Here is a 22,839-nt window from a genome sequence, read left to right on the forward strand (position 1 = left end):
TGTAAAATTAAGAAATTAAAACATTTTCTATTTGATATTAAAAAAAATATGTTATATTGTGAATTGTATAAAAAATAAAAAATTTTAAAACGCTAATAACCCATGTATCTTCGATACTTATATAATACTATACTGTGTACACACATTACAATAACACATTTTTGTTTATTCTCAATTTGGAAGTTTCAAACTTTCAAAGATACTTTTCTCAACTTGTCATATTTAATTTACACAAAAGTGTAAAAAACTTTTGCTTCTATTCTAACAGTACCTATTGTATATTCTATGACTTATGTATTTTTAAAACTATGAGTAAGTTCTATATCTAGGTAATTAACTATGACTAAAGGACGAGGTGGTTATATTTTGAGTACAGTGTCATCCCCACTCTTTCTATTTTTAGATATTTATTATTTACTATAGTTAATTAAAAATAGTTGTTTAGTTTGTTATAGGTTCGTTAATGTTACAATAATGTTCAGTAATCTTCGATAAGAACAGAACTGATTCGAATTCACAGGCAATATTATGTTAATAAAAGATATTAGGCATGACGTCACTGTCGCTGACATTTAGTGAAGCGGACTAAGAAACGTCTTACTAAAACGTAGTAGGTATTAATAATTATAGTTTATTGCCAATATGTGTTATGTCTATAAATCATTGCTTAATTGGTTTTATTTTCGTTTTTCCTCTCGAGTCTCGGTACTCGGCAGTTACACCGTTATCGCAACGGCTGCGCAAGTGCCATATTGCCATGATGCCATGTGCAATGTATGACGGCGACTACGACGACAACGAACGACCGGTTTCTGCCGTCTGTCCGTCGGTGAGAAGGAAACGAGGAAAAAATAGAAACCATCGCCTGTGACCGTAATGTGATATAATGCCTCCTGGGCGGCAGTGGCGGTGGTTATTGCCCGATTAAAAGCGTAACAACTAACAATAATATTGTAACCGACGACCGTATTATACTGTTTTACATTTAAAACCAACGCACTATGTGATATTGTACGAGTTACGACAATTTCGGGTCTTCACTCGTCTCCAGTGTATAGTCAATACCGCCGCCGCCGAATGAATGCACAACGCTCTTACTAGTTTACAACACAGTATTAATATTATTTTAATTTACATGATAATATTTTATATTATTATTGAACTCGCGCCCGTCAGTGCGAAAAACCGCGAATGAAATAATATTATTTTTAAACCGCCGCCGTCGGTCTTTATTATTTTTTTTCTTATTTTCTTCGTCGTCTCGTCCGCCCGATGTCTGTCGTTTACCGTGCAATCTGCACGAAGATTGTTGAACATTTAAAAACATAATATAATATTATAATAATACGTCTACGCGTACACACCGTCTTATTACATTCGGTTCCGTTTCGTTTTTGATTTTCGATTCTCGGTCACGGTTATACACACGCACTACTATTTGTTTTACGCGTCAACTTTCAACTTTACTGCCAACTACGTGACGGCGCTCGTCTGTAATATTTTTGTCACTGAACCACAATCCGTAACATCATTTGACATACACGCTTGCGGCTCTGCTGCGAAATCGGTAAGGTTTTTGCCAGTGGTCGGCATTGTTTTTTATTTTTATTTTTTCAACTCCCGACAATACAATAATATAATTACACTCTGTAACATTATAAAACTCATTTTACATTACCGGATAATCGACACGTGTATATATTATATAATAATATTTAAAGATTATATATAGGTCAATGACGTAATTAGGGTCCCGAGTTTGAAATTTTGGAGTGAATGGACTATGGAAACCTTCACTTGAGGTTAAATTTAGTACATATTCACTATTCACATCAAGTGATATTATAAGGATGCTTTTATTCGGTATCTATTAATAAAAATTGTAAAAATACTAATAATATTATTTGTGTACAAAAAAAATAAAAATAATATATGTTACGAGGATCCACCCCTACCCATAGGGAAAATTTCTGGTCGAACTCGTCCTATCGATACGTATAGTCCGTAGTATACAATATGTTATTCTAAATTATAATCTACATCATCAGTTATCAAATTTATATAAAATATTCTTATAATACGTAGGTACAAGTATATTATACCTAAACACACACAGAATAAGTATAAATATAGGTGACACGCGTTCATATTTATGCGCATCTGTTGCTTTATGTCTTATCTAATCTCGTGTTAATGTATTCCGATTAAAAGGTTTGGTAAGTTAGTAGGTAAAATAGCCGTATAGATATTACTGTAAAAGTGTAAAAGCAGTATCAGCTCGTGTATCGACATTCATAAGTATAGTGTTTTCAGTGGTCGAGCACGCGCTTTCAATATTCGTTTAGATATATAAGTTTTTTTTCTCTCAACAAAAATGCGTTCAATTAAGAACACTTTTATATCTTAAAACTATAATTTGGTACCCAACAGTTGTATGAATTTGTATTTCACTTTTTTTCAAGAATATTTACAAACTTATATTTGTATATCTCAGCATTTTTTTTAGAAAATTGGTAAGTGTTTTTTCTCTAAAACAAAATATAATTCCTATTTAGTAATATAATGTATTATATTACTCATTGTCTATATTATTAAACCTTTAATAGATAATATACCATATGTATACTGATATGCATAATGCATTAATGTATTATTGATTTTGTGAATCAAAATTAAAATTAAAACAAATAGCAACCTGGTAAAGCAAAATTAAAAAAAAAAAAAAAATGTTTTTTGTTAATAATTGACATACTGTATGGTACTAATCAGTAGTGACTATTAACTATTAGTAATTATTATGTCTTCTGTGATTGTTTATAATATTAATAACACGTAAGCTGCCATGAATAGTATTGGTGATCCTTTAACTCATGAGCCAATTAATTTTAATGATATTATTTAAATTCTATCTTTCACGAAGTTGTTTACATGTTATTTTTAGATTGAATGAATAGAATTAATTTTTTTCTTGGTTTTCCAGCTATACAAAGCTATTTTGATATAATTTCCATTCAATATTAAATTTTAAACACAAAAAAGCTATGCAAGTGGGTACAGCACTGTTGTACATTAGGTATCGAGTGGGTCACTATTAAGGGAGTATTTAACTCGAATTCAATGATATAAGTAAACTATATTAAAAAGAATTCTAGCATTTATTGATATAAAATTTTTATTACCTAATATCTTTCACGAAAAACAATTTTCTCGAATTTACATGAAATAATATGCGCTAATAACCAAAAAAAAATTAACAATAGGCCAAATATGCCCCAACACCCAAAATATATAAAAACATGCTCTATCAAACTTTATATTCTTATTACAATTGTTATGAAACGGATTTGTTATTCACTTGGCATGTTTTTTAATGTAGCAGAAAACATTTGTGAATGCATGAACTTACGGCCTTGTATATCATTACATATATACGAAAAACAATTTTGAGCTGAAATAGTAAATATCAGTCTATATTTTTATAAGTACAATTCGTGATATTTTTTTTGTTATTATTAAATTAAAGTAATTTATTTTACTTTTAATACTTTAGTAGGCTGATATAATTTTTTCCGAAAATATTGCATTTATTATATCATTAGTAGAGGTCGGAATAATAATCTTTTAAAACAGTCAAAATATGATGCTAATATTCCCTTAAAAAATTGATAATATTCTTCTAAAATTCTTTAAAAACTGTAGTTAAATATGCAAACATATGCTTTTACAGTAATATATTCTTCTAAATTCAAAATATTATATTTTTATATTAAAAAAAAAAAAATACAATCTAAATGATACATAAAGGTCATTAATTATGATACAATTCTATATGTTTACTGAAATATTTATTTAAATAAACAATTATAGGTCGATACCTTATAATTTACCTTTAAAAAAATGTTAACTTAATATTTTATTAACTCATTCCATATTGTTATTCCATTTATAGTTATCTCAATAATAACGGACTAAAAACATTTAATATTATTAATAATTTTTGTCCTTATAACATAAAATATCCAAATTCTATAAAATTAATCGATATATTTTCTAATACTCTTTTTTATATGAAATATTCTCTTATTTAAAAAATATTCTCAAATATGCAAAACAAACTTTTGCCATTGAATTATATGATTCATAATTTTTATCGATTTCAAACCGACATTTGACTGCATAGATTCAAAAAAAATAAAAATATATGCAAAAGGATATTATTCAGACCTACAAGTATTTAATTATTATAAGAATTTATATTTATACCATATTAATTCAACTAATATAATTTATTTTAAATGAAATCAGTCATAACATATCTTTGTAAATGCTGTAAAACAGTGAAAAAAAAATTGATAGCATAAATAAAACAAAAATATCATTGCGTATAGTAAAATTCATTACAATATAATGTACGTAAAAGTTTTGAGTTTCCACGAATATTGTTTTTAAATTTTAACAAAATTATTATCTTATTTATCGTTTATATAAGTTATTTCGTCTAAATTTGATTTTACTATGTCTATAAAAAATAATTGCTATTATATATTTATTATGTTATGATTTTAGTATGAATTTGGTTTACCAGTTGAATATTTTTATGTATAAGTTTAAGAACTTAGAAGTAACCTTGTGTTAAATTTTTTAACTTTAGATATAAAAACAAATATTTGTATCAATTTCCAATTACAAAATAATTTGTTAGTTTTTGAGGTTTTTATAAATATTGTTAAATTTTTAAATTTAAATGCTTATAAAAAAATATTGTGATTATTTTTGATATTTTTTTGTTAAGAAATTAAAAACTTATGACAAACATAATACATTTTCAAGTATTTCTACTAGCAAATAATTTTTAAACAACATTTATAAAAAAATTGAAAAATTCTCATACCTATAAATAGCTTAAAAATAGTCGAAAAATTTATCGTAAATATTAAACAATTATGATAAAATATACATTTTATGAACATTTTAAGTATCTATATACGGTTATTCAATTTTGAGCTACACTATAAAAACAAAATTATTTTTTTGAAAATAAGATTTGTGTAAAAATTTCCGATTTTTCTTAATTTTTTTTTCGTTTTTTCCAATTTTAATTAATCCCCTGAAGTACTATATAGATCAATTTGCTACCAGGAACCACCTTCATATTTAAAAATCAAAGCATTTTTAGTTTCCCATAAGGTGATGATCGACAGAAAAAAAAACATTTTGTGAAAACATACATTCATTGATAATCTTAAAATCTAAAATTATTAATATTAATTGATTTATCATGAAGTACATTTATCAGTGATATAGGTTAACAAAACGTCTCCGATCAGAATAGTTTTTGTATACAATGATATAGGTATCATTGAATTTCAATCTAACACATCTATTAGTCTATAACAGTGACCCACTTGATACCTATTTTATACAGCGGAACGTTATACCCACTATATGCCTACTTTCTCCAAAATATCAATTATTGTGAATCAATGAATATTGATTAAAATATTTTAGTTAGTTCAAATGGATTGACAATTTAATATTAACTTCCTTATACATTTTTTGTATCGTTGTTTAAAAATATTAAATATACATAAATTCGATTTTTATTTATAAACATTTGAAGTAAAAATGTTTACACAATTCTCCGAAATCACGAAAATTTTCAAATAATTTTATTGTTAAAAATTTGTAAAATGTTGAATTTTTATAACTAAGGATTGAAAATGTAATACAAAGTTTCTCTTAAAAAAATTATACTCTAAGCAAAAATTTTTTAAAAATATATTTACTCAATTATTTTTTATAGACGATGAATATCAAATACTCGTAAATATAATAGGGAGTTCATTGAAGTGTTTTAATAAAATTATATTCCCAAAAACGTTTATTACATGAAAATAAAAATACACATACATCACAAATGTAATCATAATATACGTTAATCCAATTTGTATGGTGTATATTATAAGAAATCAGAATACTTAATTACGTGTTCAATATAAACAGGACATAGGTTTAATTAAAAAATAATTTATACTTAAATTTTTATTGGTAATAAATAATTATCGTTTAATGTTTTATGTTAACTATAGAAAAGCTATTTTTGTTAAAATAATTGTCTTCTTAAATTCAGCTATCATTTTTTTCTGATGCATCTCAGGGATATTATTAGCATATTTTTAACCTATATTTCACAATATTAATTAGGTATAGCAATAAACTAATTATATCTTATACGAGTAGGTTAAGGTCTATCTATATATTATATTTATGAATTTAAAGATAAATTTATATTATAAAACACATTATTATAATGTAAATTATATATTTTATGAATGTTAATTCTAAATAATTACATAGACGGATATCTTATTCCTGTATTATATAGTTAAATTAAAAAAGTGAGATAAAAAATAAACTTATATATTTTTTTTTTTTGGATGTTACACGCCGACATTCGCATAGGTTGTCTCCGTCTTACAAATTAATGAATGTATGTACAAAGTACAATGTAATTAATTTAGGTTCCACAGAAGCAATATTTTGATTAAACTTAAGATAAAAATCTATGTTTGTACGTCGAATTTTTATTTTTTTCGTCATTCCTATTTAAAAAGGGATATGCGTATTGCAAATATTACAATTTAAAAATACATTAAAATGTTGCGGTCAAATAAATAATAATAAACCAGACATCTATTTTTAAAAATTATTAATATAACATATAAGTTAAAATAACCGTATTAAACTCTAACAAATAACTTTTTAATTGATTTAAAGTACCTATGATTATTTATCTATTTGATATTATTATTATTTTATGAATCTTTTTTTTTATGTAAATCAAATGTAAAAAAAAAAATTAATGTGTTTATCGGTTTATATTTTTATCGTTTGAACTTTAGTCTAGTTTACTTAGTTATTACCTACGTCATAATTTTGTGGTTTTGCACCTTACACACCTAACATTAAATCACGTTTATTCAGTTCGAATATTTGTGTATTTAAATAATTCGTAGTTTTTAACTAAAAATCGTATTTTTATTTTAATTAAATATATTATAGGTATTCACATTTTCAGCTTATATATTGGTAAATACAAATGAATTTAGTTCACGAGTGTTTATAAACATACTATTATTATATTACTTAGTATTATTAATTTGTTGTAAACTTGTAACCATTCTATTAGAATTTCTAAATTAAAATTATAATTGATATAAAATTAAATAAGTTTTTAAAGTCAACAGTACACGTATATTATTGCTTAAATAAGTAAATCTTGCGAATTTAATAAATATTTATAGCTCTTTTTTGGATAAATTTGTCAAATTATTTTTAATATAATTATTAATTTTACATTTGACATAAAATATTAGCACATGAGATAGGTAAAAACTATAAATTGTTTTAATACTTAATTAATGAATAAAATGTTAATACTTAATATATACTTACCCAGAAATGTTTAAATACTTACATATAATAATAATTTCAATGCATTTTTTAAAAAATTTTCTTTATAGAAAAATAATATTTACACATCAGTGTTTGCATATATTCCAAAATTCAAATATTTCTGTTAAATAACTTATTAAAATCAGGTAACAAATTAATTAATACATTATTTTAGGTACTATTGATATTTGTTTATTATGTACATAATATACCTACATTTATATACCATAACTTATCCATGAGTAGAGATCTTAGAGGTTAGAAATAATCCTGGTTTCCTATTAACCAATCGTTATTCTTAATTCTTGAACAGTGGTATAAACGGGTGGTAGTCGTTTGAGCAAGTATAATAATTTATAATTTTGACAAAAAATTGATAGTGTATTTGAGTGACTATCATATTTTATACCTGCATGTTTGATACATTATTTAGACATTAATTTAAACGACATTATTATTTTACAAAATCACCATATCAATATATTTTTAAAGTTATAGTTCATTATCATGTATATTGTACCTATGTGATACTTATTTTATTATTTATATTTTTTCAACTAACAAGTACAACAGCGATTCTCAACCCGGGGTACTACGTGTTTCTTATGTCTAAGCGCCAATGGTTTTATCAACAATAGTGGACGTATGGCCTCTACAAATATATGTAGTAATATCGACAAAATAATTTTAGTAAATTATTACAAATGTTTTTTAAATTGTGTATTGCTAAACCCTATGTTTTACTTAAAATTTCCACGAAACATGAGCGCTTTTCTTATGAACATTCAAGAAAATTTCTTCTAAAATGAAGCTAAAAATCAGTGGTGGCTAGTAAAAAAAAGTGGTGTTAGTTGTAGGTACACATTTATAAAATTATTTTAATTTAAATAGTACAGAGTTTTTTCATTGTGCATCTTGATCAAAATTAAATATGGAAATAAACTAATATCTAAAAATAACTCCGGATTTAAGATTATAACTTACATCATTTAAATCTAATAAAAAATTAACACGGACTTCGCTTAATAAGTAAAATTATTTATTTATTTTTTTATTTTTTTTTTTTGTACAAAGTTATTATTATTTTTTATTATTACACTATTGTTATTTTGTTTGATGTATACTGTATGTTTAAAATTTTAAAGCAGTTATGTGAAAAAAGTTTAAAAGTTATATGAGGGTAAATCTAGACAATATTTATCTCAGAGGTATGAAAGTAAAAAAAAGCTTGGGAACCGCTATTTACATTATACAATATATAAATTAATTTACCTGTTTATTGTACATTAAATATGTTCATAGTTATTCTTTTATACAATATAATATTTTGATGGAATAAATTCTTGCACAGTCTATGCCAATGTAAACACAAGTGGGAGAAGTTTTAAACGATCTTCTTTCCTGGTTATTTTTGAGATGAAAACTGAAAAATGTTTGTATAAAACATATACTCGTATATTTTAATTATAAATTTGTAAAATAAATAATTCAAGTAGGTATCATATAGCAATTTATACTGAAAATTGTATTTAATACAAATCTACTAAATGGCAATATAGAACATTATATAGATCCATTTAAGTATATCTGTGTGACGTGTACGTGTTTAACTATACAAAGTTCAAAACAATATCTTTATTTAAAATTTTCTTTCATAAATATACATATATAGTACTTACAAATGTAATATTTACGCTGTTAAACGTTAATAGCGTCTATAATAATAATAGTTCACGTTTTTAGTGGTCAATTGGTTATTACATTTTATCAGCATATTGTATAGGCCTGGTTTGTTTCTGGTTCTCAGCTGTAGATCGCATTTTACTTATTTTATGTTCGTAATTATTGATTACTAATCAGTATACAGCATTCGTGTTTCCTTGTGCAGTTGTAGATTACCACAGTTTCGTCTTGTCGTATTTTTCTTTAACACGAACGTAAAAAAATATCTTGAAAATCGTTGTATCTAATACATTTTTAATTATTTTTTGATGAAAACACATTAGTAAGTACCTATACAATATACTTTTATTATCAACAATAAAATACATAGCTGAGGATATTACAAATTAATGTATATAGTTGTTGAAACATAAATTTGAATTTTTGATCAATAAAATCATTGTCAAGATCCACAGTGCGGTTAGTGCATATTTAAGTACAATTAGAATTAACGGTAGATATCTATAGGTACTTATACAATTATTTTTTGCTGATTTAATTATTGGTCATAACGTCAGAAGGATTAGCGCGATTTTTCTAATACATTAGTTTAGAATTTAATTCGATTTATTTTTACTACAATTTTGAACTTAAAAGAAACGCCCATATTTGTTGTATTTGTCTTACAAGTGCGTAACACAGAAAATATTTATGTTCAGCAGTTTACGTTTAACTTGATTTGATTTAATATGAATATGAATTGACCTATTATTAAATGTAAAGTTAAAAATAATATATTTGTTTGTAAATAAATTCTTACAATATTTTAAAACTTTATTAAAAATTGAAATAATTGATGGTAAATAATAAATATTACCATATAATGAGTCAATTAATCTTATTATTAAAACTGAACGTGAATAACTTAAAGTGAATTTTCCCTTAAGTAAAGTATGTACCTACTAAGAAGCTTATGTAATGAGTTAATTTATATTTTAATATAATATTAAACAATTGTTTTTCAACATGACAATTTTTGAAAAAATGATTACATCATATTATAGAAATATTATTTTTTATTTTTTTTTTTTTTATAGAAATTGAAAAAATTTTCTCGTGTCTATGATAAATTGTTGAAGACACATTTATTGTTATAGTGATCTATAATTATTATTTATTAATGTATTTACGCTCATTATTTCAAAAAGTTGTAGCTTTTTTGAAAATATTACTTAATTATTTCATAATTTTATGTCATGTCAAAACAATTATATTTTATACAAATAAAAATTTGTATAAAAATATGAATTATTTTTACAAACTTTTTTACAACATTTTTAATTTGATTTTCGTAAGCAAACTATTTTCTGTGTACTATACTACTTAATAAACTCACATAAACATTTAGCACTTTTAACTCATTATTATCTTGTTCAATACGATGTACTTATAATTTTGCGTAGATATTGAAATAATCTGAAAAATCTGAACATAAAATTAATAATCAATGGTATCATTCAAAAAAGTTAAAACTTACAATTAAAAATTGTAAAAATAAATCCAAAAAATAATATTAATTTAAAAAAAGTTATAGTTGTTAAAAATATGAGTATCGCACTTCTACATAAATAGATTACCTTGTGTAAAAAAAAAAAAAATTAAATATGTTAATATTCATGTAATTATGTAATTGGTCTAGTTTTAATTCAATTTTGATGACTTAAAACAATTATTCATTTTTATCTTATAACCACTACAGTGAATTAAATGGTTCTTCATCATTTTATAATTGTAAACTTATTACTATTGAGATTGATTTAATGTGAGTTATATTATAAATATTTTATGTATAGAATTTAAAAAATGTTTTTATGTTTCTATAGCATATTATTTTTTATACATTCTAGGAATTATTGTATATCCTTATTATGTACAATAAACTATTATGGTCACTTTTGTATAATATTATGTATTGTTTCAAATAAGTTTTTTTTTTTTAATATTAATTAATTTTATAGAATTTTTTCAAATCGTACAATTTATGTTATTTGCAATGTGATTTTATTCAAACATTAAAGATATTGTCGTAATATAATCAAATAAATAAAATAATAAAAATTAAAATCATTTTTATTGAAAAAATAGATACTTGTTATTGATCTATTATGAATTGATTAAATAGTAAAATTAAATAATGCATCATGCAGTATGCACTTTTTATGATATTTATTTAATGATTGTTTGATAAAAATGTTAAAATTTACTATAGTTGAAATATTATTTTTCAATTATTTGATTGCATTGAATAATTTTTCACTTAATACAACAATTAATAAAACAATGTTTGTTGCCCGTTGAATTATAAAACAGTTAGGAAATTAGTTTTTTTACCTGGCTTGTTTATTTTTATTGCGCTGTTCACGACAATTGCCTTTTGACGTCATGTTTCATCGTTTCATCATGAAAATTTAAAATTAGTATTTTCTGACCCATGTGCAACATAACACATTTATTTAATCTTGAGTTACTTGTTAACTTTAATATTAGATTGCATTGATTTATTATCAAACTTAAAAGTAAAAACATTATCTAGTGCACCACGGAGACTTATTTATATTTTAATTTTAAATTTAGGTACCTATATGAGAATTTTAAAATTGTACTATTTTACATTGTATTTAAACTTAGACTCACTTTAAAACAAAAATACGAGACCGCGAGGTTTAATAAATAGGCTAAATTTTATTATTACCTTTAAGTTTAATAATTGGTCAATTTGCTCTTATATTAAATCTAACAACACGAGATTAATTTTCTTGAACACATGATGTCTAGTCGTTCGTGGCTTGTAGATCATATAAGGAGAAAAATAATACCTATGCTTGACATTATTTTAAAATAGGTCGCCATGTCGGCAAGTTTTACCTGTGTTTTAAACGTATGACATTTCGAACTTGAGTTTAGCAATAAATTTCATGTTCTCAACTTAAAATATAGAATACATTTTTCTATTTTTAATTTGGAAGCAATACAATTTTCCGTTTTTGTATATCGGGTTTTAACGTTTTTTAATTTCTGAGTGAGATTACTTATGATGCATTATTCTATATCATCATGTCGAATAATATTATGTATTCAGATTTTAGGTAGGTAGATATATAATTTTAATACAATTGTTAAAAGGCTTTCAAATATATATTCTATTTATTATAGTTCAATTTATTGGTTTACATTAATTTTTTATTAGTTGTTTTAATAAAATTTAAATAATTTTAAATGTTTTATGGTTCACTATGTCATTTAATTATGAAATTTAAATTATACATACTCGCTGTGTAATTAAAAAAAATTAATTTTAATAGTATTCGAAATTTCTTGTCCCCGGACTTTAGACTTTTTTAACCTGATTTTTAACCTGTGGATTGATATGAGTATATTTATATACCAATGAATATTCTTAATTATTATACATTTTGTTATTTATAATAATATTACATGGTATTATTTAATAGTTATCAATCGTGTATCTGAATATTGAGATTAAATGTATAGGTTGTTAATTTTGTAACAATAACTTCTTATCAAATATTAAATCAATTGGGTATGCATTAAATTAAATCATTTTTATTTACTTGTAAAATTCAATAGATATTTATTATTACTCTCCAAACACATTTTATTTTGTTTTAAAATTTTACAAATAATATATTATTTACTTGTGTAAGATATTATATTAAATACATATTTTCATGTTTGTTGTTTTTAAGAAAAAAATAATGATATTAAATTGCATGTTATACTTAGTGTTAAGGGCGTTAAGGCTAGGCAAATGATGCACTAAAAACCTACTGTAATTGCATTAAAAAGGTATTACAAATAATGCTACAAAAAAAAAATGAATTTTAACCATGAAAAAGTTACCAAAAAATTACTTGAGAATGTAAAAGTTAAGCTGAAAAGAATTTATAATATCGAAAAATATTTTACACGTTTTTATATGTTCAAATAAATAATCCTTAGAAGATCTAAATACAGTTTATTGTTTAATATCTATGTAAAGCATTAAATTAAAAATGGTCTTTTTAAATGTTAGGCACCTGTTTATTATATAAATTAATATAAATACTCAATAACATATTTATATATATATAATTTGCTTTATGTTATATTATTTTACTTGTCGGAAATATTTACTGATAAAATGATACCTAACAATTCACTAGGTACAAAAACACGAAATGTATACATAAATGTTCCAAACATTTTAAATATGGATATAACTATTGATTTTAGAATATTCTAAAATATCATAAGTATCATAAGAAAATGCAAAACAATAAAATTGTGTATTTGAACTTTGTGATTTTGTTTTTAATAATCCTTGTCCTGGAGTATTATAAAAAAATGCAAATGCTTTAAATTTCTAACCTTACTTATTATCACATTATATTATTTCATTAGTTTGGATAATTTTAATTTGGTTTTTTTTTTTACTTAAAATTGGAAATTTTTAATTTTTGGAAGTCCTGGTTTACTGGCAACATAAATGTTTATGTATGGTTGTTTGCCAAAATCAGTATGTTGCCAAACGCTTGACCTCGAACTAGGTTTTACTGATAGTACTTACTCATAATAGTCATAATAAACGATATTGAAAATCATTTTCATCATTACAAACATTTAAATTTATTTCTTGCGTTCAACATAATTTTTTCCCAGGATCCATGACTAAAGACCAAGCAAGTAAACGTTTTTATCGCGTGGACAGTAATTATGATTTTACTGCATTTATGGATCGCGGCCAAACAGCTGCTAACGAAAACCGATGGGTTTTTGAAACAGCTTGGGAAGTCTGCAATAAAGGTTTGTAAAATATATCAGTAACATATTACAACTATGTATATATTTTTTAAATAATTATATATACCTAAATAATTTATAATAACCTAACCTATTTCATTTACTTGTAATAATTTAAAACTTATAATATATAATAATAATAATATTAATTAAAATAATGTATTATTTGTATTACCTATTGTATTCAAATATTTATATCGTTTTACTATTAATCATATTATTTTTTTAATTTTATGATTATTTACAAAATAATTAGTAGGACTACAAGAGGGTAATAATCGTAACATAAAGTAACAAAAACATAATTTATACATAATCAATAACATTATTTATTAAATTATGTCAATTAACTTCTAATAGCTTGGGCCACATTGATTACAATATCTAATAAATATAACTAAAATAAAGTTTTAGCTGTCATATTATAGTTTATCGTTTATCAGTGACTTGACAATTATTTTAAATAAATTTCCTAAAATATACTTAAAATATGCTTCATACCAGTTACATTTTTATTTATAGTATTGATAGGTAATTCGATTTTTACGCAGTGTTTCATAATATAATAAAGGTATTTCATAGATATATTTATTTTAAACTTAGCTTAACTGATTATTAATTATAAAGATTGGCATTTTATTAAACTATTTCGACACTATTTGTTTTTAATTTACCTATGTAGTTATAAAAAATAAATAATAATATTTTTGTATTTCATAATATACATTGTTTACCACCTACCTATACATTAAAAAAAAAATTTTACTTATACGCAATTAATTGTTTGAATTTTGAATATTTGAATTTTTCCCTTTGATATTATATTACGTTTCTTAAAACACTTAAAGAAATGGGTACCAGCCGGTAGCCACCAGGTATAATATAATTAGAGATATGCTTACTTAAGAATTAAACAGATAATAAACAATAGTTTACTTGTAATAACTATGAAAGCGGATTTTTATAAATAAAATTAAAATTATTGTAGAGCTTTTGATTAAATAGGCAATTTTTATACGACTTAATAAAACTCTTTTCATTAAGCTCTTAATTAATTAAAAATAATTTCAACCAATAATGTTTTAAATCATACGTATTATATTGTATTATGATACAATGTACTCAGTGTCTCAGTATTAATTTAGGTATTGTTAATGTCCTCTCGTTAAAAAAAAGTACTTAATATTATTAGTATTATTAATTTAATAATCATGTTTATTGCTGTTCCAGTCGGTGGTATTTATACAGTTATTAGATCCAAAGCATTTGTCTCAACTGAAGAAATGGGAGAACAGTATTGTTTATTAGGTCCTTATAAAGAAAACTATGCTCGGACAGCTGTTGAAGAATTAGAATATGAAGCAGGATCTCCTTATCACACAGCAGTAACAAAAATGAGAGATCAAGGATTTAAGGTAAAATTTACCTGAAGTGATAAATGATTTTAATTTTTACTTTTTATTTGATATTTTTATTCCATCGATATCATTCTTTATAGATTTTGAGCTGAGTGAATAATGTATTGATTTAACATGTGTGTAATGACACTGTTTGAAGCAGAATTTTCAGTATTGAGAATTGAGAGCTGTTTTTGGTTGTAATTTAATTTATTTTGTATTTTAAGAGGTCAAAAGTAAAAAAAATTCTTTATTCTTTACAACAAATGTGGAATATAAATGAAAAACGGTAATATCAACGCAACACCAGTTTTTGACAAAATCGATTTTTTTTTTTTTTGTCGTAATTCAAAATTGTAATAATAAAGATACTGGAAATTTCCATAAAATATATATGTTTGCATTTTCTAATCAAGACATTATTTTTAAAATATTTTGGATATTCTCGAATTATTTAATATTTATAAACATTTTGAATTTCCCACTTAGTTTTTAATTTATACTGATAATATTTTTGTTTTTAAGTTAACATAATTAAAATTTTAATACAAAGGGGAGAGGTTCCTCGTAGTTTTTTATTATTGAAATCAAAAATAAAATTTTAAGTTAAAGCTGCATTATTTTTTTAAAGCATTGAAATGTAGGTAATTTGATATTTATAGAAAAATAACGATTTTTTATGAGTTATTCTAGTTATTTTGTTATAATTAATATTTATTAATTGAATTTTATTCTCTTGTGTATATAATTATTTTCTATACAGTATGCACTATTTAGACTAATTTTTATCTATTAATTAAACGTTAATAAATTTAAATTTTAATAATTAGTAATAAAATATATGCAATGAGTTTTTAAAAATTGATTTAAGTTACCTATCGTATTACTAATAGACAACTTAATAAATTATAAAATATCTTTAGAAATAGAATCAGACACAGTCTTCGCTCAGCATGGTTTAATCATTAAATTTTAATTTTTACCTCCTCAGTAAATGTCGATGTTGCTATACAAGTATACTCGAAGCGAAGCATTGGATGACGTAAACAAATATATATAATATATATATATATATATTAAGTATTCTAAATTATAATTTAATAAAAAGTTATAAATAATACCATTAGGAATTAATTACGATTTTTAACTATTTTAAGGAATATAACATGTAATAACAATTATTTTAGAACTTTTGAATGTAGTTTTTATTTATGGTTTAATTATTATTTATTAATATAAAAATATCAATTTACGAATTAAGCTTCTATGTTCTAAAAATATTATAATGTATAAATTAAGTAAGTTGTCTTATAGACAGTACCTAGCTCCATACACAAAATGAAGAAAAATAAATTGAGATTGGCATGTTAAATATTTTCGAAATAAATGAAGTTGAAAAAATGGGGAGAGGAGACTGAACTGAAGAAGAAATGAATAGATAGAATGATAAAAAATTAGCTGGTGTGAGTAAAGGATAGGCAGATGACAGATACCTGTAGAGGTGAGCTGTGTAGGATTAAGATGGTTGACCCCATAAAGTTGGAAGGAAGAGCAAAGCAGAAAAATATGCGTAGCCTTACAATACGATTGGTATATAGGATATTTATTTTTAATTTTTTAGTTAAAATTAAATTATTTTCTTGCAGATTAAAATTATTCAATTTTATTAAATTAGTTCAATTAGCTAGTGAGTGTAGGAATTGATTACAATTACTTAGTTTCTTTTGAAAAGCTGAATTAAATATTGTTATCTTAATAAAACAAATAAAAACAGTTGTTGACAGGTCGATGGTTAGTCGATGGTAGTCCACAAGTTATATTGTTTGATATTGGTTCAGCTGCTTGGAAATTAGATGAATACAAGCAAACTTTATGGGATGCATGTAACATAGGAATTCCGCATTTAGATATAGAAGCTAATGATGCAGTAATTTTGGGATATTTAATAAGTGAATTTCTTTCAGAAGTAAGTATATATTAAACTAATTTGTATATTGAGTATATAGAAGCCTCTAGTTATTAGTATTTATCTATAAATGTAGATTTATGTGTTTTTAAAATTTTAAAATTACTTAGAGTTCCCTCAAATATATAATAGATCAATACTAGTATAAAAAAAAATTATCCATTTACAATTTGGTACTTATTATATTTAATTTATATTTCTAAGTATTCAGTCACTACACAGCCTCCCTTCTCATACCATTTTATCATGTTAACTATTCTCTATCATATCATACTTGCTTATTAAACACATTATGCTACAAATTGCAAATTTTCTATTTAAAAATAAAAATAAAAAAATATGTTTTATTTTGTTTGAATATATTTTAACAATTTATTATTAATTATTGTTAATGAATTTAATTATTTTTTTAATACACAATTTATTGATGATAGACTACTTTATGAACATAAGTAAATTTCTTACAAAAATGAAATAGTTACACAATATAATAATAATATATTAGTTAGGTAATGAATATGATCAAAATAGTATAGTATATAGGCTTTTAATGTGAAATATATGTAAACCATCTTATACAAAAATGTTAGAGATAGTATACCTGTATTGGATAAAAAAGATTGCAAATTTGAGAGTGTAGCTCAAAAAAATAATTTTAGAACTGTTATAGTGACCTATTTGTCTTTTATCTATACAAACATATTTACCTCTATGCATTTATTTTCTAAACCTAAAAAAGGGAGACATTTTCAAAGCTATTTTAAGTGTACATATAACTTAGGGTTTGAAAATATTTGAATAAATAATTGTATTTTCAGTTTCGAATGGCAGCAGCAGCATACATTGATTCAACACCACTGGTGGTTGCTCATTTCCACGAATGGCAAGCTGGCATAGGATTGATTGCATTACGTACAAAAAAAGAACCAATTGCTACAGTGTTTACAACTCATGCCACATTATTAGGCCGATATCTCTGTGCAGGAAATACTGATTTCTATAATAATTTAGACAAAGTATGATATTTCATTTGCTTGTATTATGTTTAAGGCTTAGAATTTGCTCTGAAAAAATACTATGCATTTATAAGTGCAATTTAGTACTTATAATTAATATGCTCTTATTTTTTTTTTCATCCAAATCTCTTTTAAGTAAAACTCAAAGTTAATATTCTTTATTTAGTTTAATATGATATGCCATTTACTCGTTAAAATTACAAAAATAATACAATTTATACCTATATATTATATGTATTAGTAAATTTAAATTTTTAAAACATAATTTTTAAAATAACTAATATAAATAAATAGCTTTAAAAATTTTTGTTAAATTAATTTTTTTTGTCAACTAAGTATTAATAAACACTATTTATTATAATGTTTTATTTTTAGTTCAATCTCGATGAAGAAGCTGGTAAAAGACAAATTTATCACCGTTATTGTATGGAACGAGCAGCAGCACATATTGCACACGTTTTTACAACCGTATCTGATATCACTGGAAAAGAATCTGAGTATTTGCTCTCTCGAAAGCCTGATATTATTACTCCCAACGGATTGAACGTTGTCAAATTTTCGGCTTTACATGAATTTCAAAATCTTCATTCACTATCCAAAGAGAAGATTCATGATTTTGTCCGCGGTCATTTTTATGGGTAACTATTATGAATAATATATTTACCATTAATAAAAACTATAAATAGTAGTGTATATCTATTGTTTATGTTCAACTTTGGATGTTCAAAAGAAAATAATAATTAATTATTTTACATAAATACTAATACATAAACAGCTGGTCTTTAATGGGGGAGGGTTGTTTTATATATCTCTGTGGCTTTATTTAATTTTAAAATAACAACATTAATGTTTATATCCTTTTCAAAAAAATACTTGAAAAATCAAAAAATACTTCAATAAAATTATAAATTATATTCGTTTATATAAACTATAAATATTAAATGAAATATGACTACTTGAAACTTTTGGAGCACTTCACCGATCCATAATGATTTATGATGTTTATTTACAGATAAATATGTTTTTTCCTAAACAATATCAATAAATTCCTATTAATTTTTTACCACTCCTTTCATTTTTTTAATGTAATTTACACATTGTTACAACTTTAAAGTATCTATTTACAATTTATTAAAAATATTTTTAAGTAAGTACAGTATACTTGACATTTGTAGTAAAATGTCAAATGATTAACTTGTTACTTATATACTTTGTATTAATAATTAAAATAGTGAGTAATAACTAATAACTATGTCTATGACTATAATGCAATAAAAAGCCTTAAAAACTGCACTAAAAATCTAATAAATTAATTTAAATCTAAAAAAATATATCAATACCTACTAAAAAGTATAAAAATCTATACATGTAGTGTAAAATATTTTAAATTAAAGATATTATTAAGTATCGTATACGTATAAAATGTAAAAAATATTTATGAGACTAAAAGTTAAAAAATAATTCATAAAATGTGTATAAAAAGTTTTAACTAATGTCATTATTCAAAATATTGAAGAAAGTATTAAAAATAAAAAATGATTTAAAAAGGCAAAAAAAACCTATAACTGGAAAATAAAAGTTTCAAAATTGAATTAATTATTGTATTTAATTTAAACTTTATGTGGAATTAAAACAATATATTTTTCTATAAATTCATTGCTCTACTAATAACTACTAATGAATAATATATTTAGATTATTTAGGGCTTATAAATTTGCGTATAACCATTACTGATCAGTGATCATTTATTTTATAAAAATATTTATCTATCTATATATTATCTGCATTCGTATTTATTTCATGAACTAATTACATCGACTTATCTTAATAACAGACATTATAATTTCGAACTGGAGAAGACATTGTATTTTTTTACGGCTGGAAGGTATGAATTTTCTAACAAAGGAGCAGACATATTTATTGAAGCATTATCTCGTTTAAACCATTATTTGAAAGTAAGTTTATACTCCATATTATGTAGTAAGTCCATACTCCATATGTATATCACTGAATAGTGATCTTATTTAAACAATGAGGAACAAAATATGATTTTCAATTGTAGAATGCCAATTCAGATATGACTGTCGTAGCCTTCCTAATATTTCCTGCGCGGACAGACAACTTCAACGTAGAAAGTCTTCGTGGCCATGCCGTTACCAAAAGCTTACGAGACACTATACTAGAATTACAAACAAAAATCGGCCGGAGGATTTACGAAATATGTTTAAGGTTTTTTAACAAAATAATTTATGCGCAAAATACGGTATTGACGTATACAATTTTGTTTTATAGGGGTCGAATGCCTGTCGAAGAAGAATTGTTAAACAAAGAAGACACCGTGAGATTGAAACGGTGTCTGTACGCTTTACAGAGAGACGACCTGCCGCCTGTGACCACGCATAACGTAGTAAATGATTGGTGCGATCCTGTATTGAATACGATACGAAGATGTAAACTGTTCAACACCACGTCCGATAAAGTTAAAGTAAGATAATATTTTACTGTGATCTGAAGTGTGCACATATATACATGTATTTATATCTAGTCGCATAACCCACTTCTATTCTGCACGTACTGTACACCAAAATAAACCAAAAGCTCACGTTATATTCGTCTCGCACGGGTTTTTTTTTATAGATTGTGTTCCACCCAGAATTCTTGTCCTCGACTAACCCGCTGTTCGGATTGGACTATGAGGAATTTGTGCGGGGTTGTCACTTGGGAGTATTTCCAAGTTACTACGAACCATGGGGATACACCCCCGCCGAATGCACAGTCATGGGAATCCCGTCAATAACTACAAACTTATCGGGTAATTATACTAAATTATTATAATTATTATTAATTATACGACATTAAATTATTGTGAATTTTACCGATTCTAATATTTTTGATAAAAATTAATTTTTATACTATATATTTAAGTTAAATAATATATCTGTAACCTAAAAATGTAATACATGGTAGGTAATCGGTGGTATTTACTTGCGCCTTCATTATAATATTATACTGTATCGTTTGTGTGAACTTACACTTCCTACGCAGAAAATCAGATGCAGTTTTGTAATTTTGTGGTTCCATATTTTTAGGTTTCGGTTGTTTCATGGCCCAGCACATCGCCGATCCATTGAGTTATGGAATTTACATCGTAGACCGTCAAAACATCAGCGTTGAAGAATCTGTCAGACAACTGGCGCAATATATGTACGATTTTGCGAGAATGAGTCGTAGACAACGGGTGATCCAGCGAAACCGTACCGAACGGCTAAGCGATTTGCTCGATTGGCGTAATTTGGGAATTGTAAGTGAACATTTCAAAACATTTACAATTATTTGGTAATAGAAAATTAAATATCAATTAAGGTTTAGCCTATGATGGCATTTGATGTTTATAATTATATTGGTTTTCAGTACTATCGTCAAGCTAGGTTGAAAGCATTGTGTCAAGTGTTCCCGGATATGTTTGATGAAGAAACAGAAATGTTATGCATTACTGAAGCATCAAGACGTCGATATAACTATCCTCGTCCTTATTCTGAACCACCTTCACCATCGAGTAGCCGACCAACCACACCAGGCGCTTCACTACACGGATCAGACGACGAAGATATTGATGATGAGCGTGAGGTAACGAACAATTTTTATCAAGATGAATGGTGTTTCCTTTTTTTATGAAACCTTTATTTAATGGAAAACCCAAAAACGTGATTAAAAACGTTTTAAACGTTCTGAAATCAAATTACATGATGTATTATATTTATGGTGGAAATCATAAATAATCCATTATTATAAATAGGGCTAAGATCTATATGCAACAGAATGTGTTTTTTGCAATTTCTGATTATTGCTTTTGTTAATAATACCCAAGAACCACCTCATGGCTCACGATGAGATAAACTGTGGTGTTTTTATTTTGCATATTTTGGAAAAAATGTATATTATTGCATATTTTGACTATAAAAAATTCGAAAAATGCATGTTTTTATGATATATTTTACTATAAGAACGCTATTTAAAAATACCTATATAAGAACATATTAAGATCTAACAAAAGATCGTTCTGATTGGAAAATGTTAAACTCTAAGTAGTTGTTTAGTATAATACATTTGAATAGCGTAAATAGTTAAGAATATTATTTTATTAATTTTCAAACCACGATTTTTTTGATTTTTCAGTGTATATAATTCATATTTTTGACATATATGATATTAATATCATGATATTTTATTGCATTTAAATCCTAGCCCTTATGATTAATTATAAGGTGGTGATTATTGGTGGACGATTTAAACTGTATTTTAATCTATACATTTAATTTTTTTTTTCAGCTTGCGGAGCTTTCAAATCATACAAGTTATTAACTATACATATATAGTTTGTTGCTGTAATAAATATTAAATAATATATATTTAACACATAATATAATACTTCTGAAAAATGTAAAATAAATATGTTGTTTTTACTAAAAATACATTTATTTTA

General features: G+C 24.4%; 1 protein-coding gene across 3 annotated transcripts; it reads left to right on the forward strand.

The window, feature by feature from the left end:
- The first annotated feature begins 774 nt into the window (after window positions 1-774).
- Window positions 775-22,787, forward strand: LOC112595299 (glycogen [starch] synthase). Of its 3 annotated transcripts, none has more exons than XM_025340444.1 (13): window positions 775-1,567; window positions 13,837-13,980; window positions 15,208-15,392; window positions 17,149-17,340; window positions 18,159-18,356; window positions 18,732-18,994; window positions 20,191-20,311; window positions 20,419-20,585; window positions 20,649-20,841; window positions 20,994-21,168; window positions 21,446-21,657; window positions 21,768-21,983; window positions 22,686-22,787. In XM_025340444.1, the coding sequence occupies exons 2-13, from the start codon at window positions 13,842-13,844 to the stop codon at window positions 22,716-22,718; spliced, it is 2,094 nt and encodes a 697-aa protein (XP_025196229.1). In that variant the 5' UTR covers window positions 775-1,567; window positions 13,837-13,841; the 3' UTR covers window positions 22,719-22,787. The 3 variants fall into 3 exon arrangements, with proteins under 3 accessions (XP_025196229.1, XP_025196230.1, XP_025196228.1); XM_025340445.1 differs by lacking the exon at window positions 775-1,567 and adding an exon at window positions 2,270-2,513; XM_025340443.1 differs by lacking the exon at window positions 775-1,567 and adding an exon at window positions 9,308-9,460.
- The last annotated feature ends 52 nt before the right edge of the window (window positions 22,788-22,839 follow it).

Source organism: Melanaphis sacchari, unplaced genomic scaffold (assembly GCF_002803265.2).
Source record: "Melanaphis sacchari strain LSU unplaced genomic scaffold, SCAv2.0 Contig26_pilon_pilon, whole genome shotgun sequence".
In the NCBI taxonomy this organism is placed as follows: Eukaryota; Metazoa; Arthropoda; class Insecta; order Hemiptera; family Aphididae; genus Melanaphis; species Melanaphis sacchari.

Excerpts from the sequence above, each read along its gene's own strand:
- LOC112595299 (XM_025340444.1), top strand. The coding sequence starts at position 13,842 with ATGACTAAAGACCAAGCAAGTAAACGTTTTTATCGCGTGGACAGTAAT. Across the intron at positions 15,393-17,148 it reads TGAGAGATCAAGGATTTAAG|TTGTTGACAGGTCGATGGTT; the intron begins GTAAAATTTACC and ends AAATAAAAACAG. Across the intron at positions 20,586-20,648 it reads ATTTACGAAATATGTTTAAG|GGGTCGAATGCCTGTCGAAG; the intron begins GTTTTTTAACAA and ends TTTGTTTTATAG.